This window comes from Sprattus sprattus, assembly GCF_963457725.1.
Source record: "Sprattus sprattus genome assembly, chromosome: 2".
Classification (NCBI taxonomy): Eukaryota; Metazoa; Chordata; class Actinopteri; order Clupeiformes; family Clupeidae; genus Sprattus; species Sprattus sprattus.
In genome coordinates, this window is record NC_137921.1 from 3,223,581 (window position 1) to 3,226,080 (window position 2,500).

The 2,500-nt window shown below is 49.6% G+C and overlaps 1 protein-coding gene across 1 annotated transcript in view; it reads right to left on the bottom strand.

Moving 5' to 3' along the window:
• The window catches only part of cttnbp2nlb (CTTNBP2 N-terminal like b), a gene marked incomplete at its 3' end in the record, with an annotated part of 47,129 nt that extends 45,327 nt beyond the window's left edge, over positions 1 to 1,802 (bottom strand). Inside the window, exon 1 of the mRNA XM_080858603.1 lies at positions 1,724 to 1,802. Coding sequence (XP_080714729.1) covers positions 1,724 to 1,729 — 6 coding nt within the window. The 5' untranslated portion in view covers positions 1,730 to 1,802. The remainder of the gene's footprint in view (positions 1 to 1,723) is intronic.
• Positions 1,803 to 2,500: the final 698 nt, after the last annotated feature.

A 2,500-nucleotide genomic window follows, 5' to 3' on the forward strand; every position in this document is an offset into this window, starting at 1 on the left:
CACCTGCTCTCTCTCTATCCCACTCTCTCTCTCTCTCTCTCTCACACACACACACACACACACACACCGGCTCCCTCTTTATCTCACTCTCTCTCTCGCTCTCTCTCTCTCTCCATCACACACACACACACACACACACACACACACACACACACACACACGGGTCAGGTCACCGTTGAAGGAAACTGGCCTTTACAGAAGTCCCATCCACCGCTCTGATCAGGAAAGACTAAACCATGATTGCTTGTAGTTGGGAGCACCAAGAAACCATTAGCCAGTCTTGCATCACGCCAAGCACAACAATCACTCACACACACTACTCTCTCTCCCTCTGTCTCTCACACACACACACACACACACACACACACACACACACACACACAAACTCACACCCTTAGGGGAACCCTTAAAGTAACCACAACAGACCCCTTCGGCAGAAACCGCCAGGTCCTTCAGATCTCGTCCTGGTCCGGTCACAACAGAGCGCGCAGACGCCACCACACACAGACACCGGCCCGACCGCATTCCTGCTCCTGGATGAGACGCTCGCGACGCGTTTCAAGAAGGCGACGCATTGGGGGCGTTCAAGCATGTAAACACTGATTAGCGCCAATTTGGATTATTATAATGCAGTGTTAATCCGCGACACCCAGACTCGCGCTGTCTGCCGTCTGTAGTAGCCTCGATATGGTTCTGCCCGGTAATCGGTAATTAAACAGAGGATGATGATGCGCCCTCGGGGCGCGTGGATTTATGGCACCTGCTAACTCGGGGATTATTTGAGGCAGCGCGCAGCGTCCTCCACACACAGGGCTCGCGGCGGGTTCCCTTGTTCAAGAATCGTGAGAAAGAATGTGAGCACGCAGCCTCTCCGCTACTCCTACATGTGTGTGTGTGTGTGTGTGTGTGTGTGTGTGTTTTCAACCGCCACTGAACAGCTCCACGAGGCACGCAGCACACATGACGCCCTTCGCCGGTCTCACGGACTCACACAAAGGGGTGCACGGAGGGATGAAAGCCCGATGAATTATTTAGGGCAACGGGCTGCCCGGTCCGACGCGTACCCCACCCGCACCCCACCCGTGCCCCTGTCAAAGTCATTACAACTGTCCGTACCCCCACGCTCAGATCCTGCTCCCGACACATTCGCGTAGACATTGGAACCAGCGGTGACAGCCAGGTATCTACGAGCAGGTGCCGGACAAGATCGCCACTGGGTTTATCAATATGGACATCTAAGAGTCGCTCATTCCTAACACACTATCTATGCTTCCCGGGTCCAATGGTGTATATCCAGGGTATACGCAGGTATACGGAATATAGGCTACCCACTTATTTTTCAGTCAGCATTGAGTATACCCACTTCTCAAAACAGGGCGTTTATCCTGTGCTGTATGGGCTGCTTAAAAATGTTAAGAGTATAGGCTACCCACTTCTCCAGGGACCACTACACCACTGATCCTAATAATACACTATCTATGCTTCTCGGGCCATGAGGAAAAAGTACGCATCTCTACCGACTGCACCGAACATATCTGAAACGGGACTGTGTGTAAAGACTCTCGACTGAACAGATGAGAGCACGGGACAGATCACGACATGAAGTCTTAACAGAAAGTATCCATCTATGGTCCGGGTGGTCCGATGAGAAACCACTATCACTGATTGTACTACCCGCAATCCCCGGCTGGTGAATAACACGGAAAAAGAACCGATAGTTTACCTTCATGCGTCCCGTTGTTACTTCATCAAATGTGTCAACAAGAATAAGGGGTCCACTTTTCGAAATGTTCGCAAACAGGGAAGCGTCCGGCTACTGCACTCGGATCCCGACTGAGAATACGGACCTCGGACGCCTGGCAGAACCACGCAGCCAATCGGCGTAGAGTACTCTGCTGGATCGGCCAATCGGCACGCAGGCCTGGCAGTGGTGGGAGGAGCAACGGACCTGTCGTGTGGATTTGGGGATTTCTTTGTCTGAAATTGTCCTTTCCTGAGCCGCTGATTGATGGAGTAATATTCTTCGCATTGTGTTCAGTTTCAATGGATCTTATCCCTCGCCAGCTGATGTCTCCGCATTTGCATACATCTGCTTGTTTGGTGCTGAACATATCTCAGACCCTTTATTGGTGACAGCCGTATATATATATATATATATATATAGTAGAAGCCTTTAGGTTGCCAATCAGGATGCAAGGGAAATCTGTTATCTGTTTTTGTTCTTCGTCATTTACATTTTTTAGTTCTTTTCTCCATAATAGATTTTTAAGTGAAAGATAGCCAAGTCTAAGATAAACACATGGGTAGACCTTGGTAATTATTTCAGAAGAATTTCAACAGCCACACGGGATTTGAACGAACTGCGGTGTTTCACATAAGTTCTACCAGCTGCTGTTGTTGTTATTGTTGTCTCTTTTGTTGTTGTTGATGTTGTTGTTGTCTCTTTAAATCGCCATGCACGTCCACCTGCATCAGATGTCTGAGAACAGAAGAGATGGTA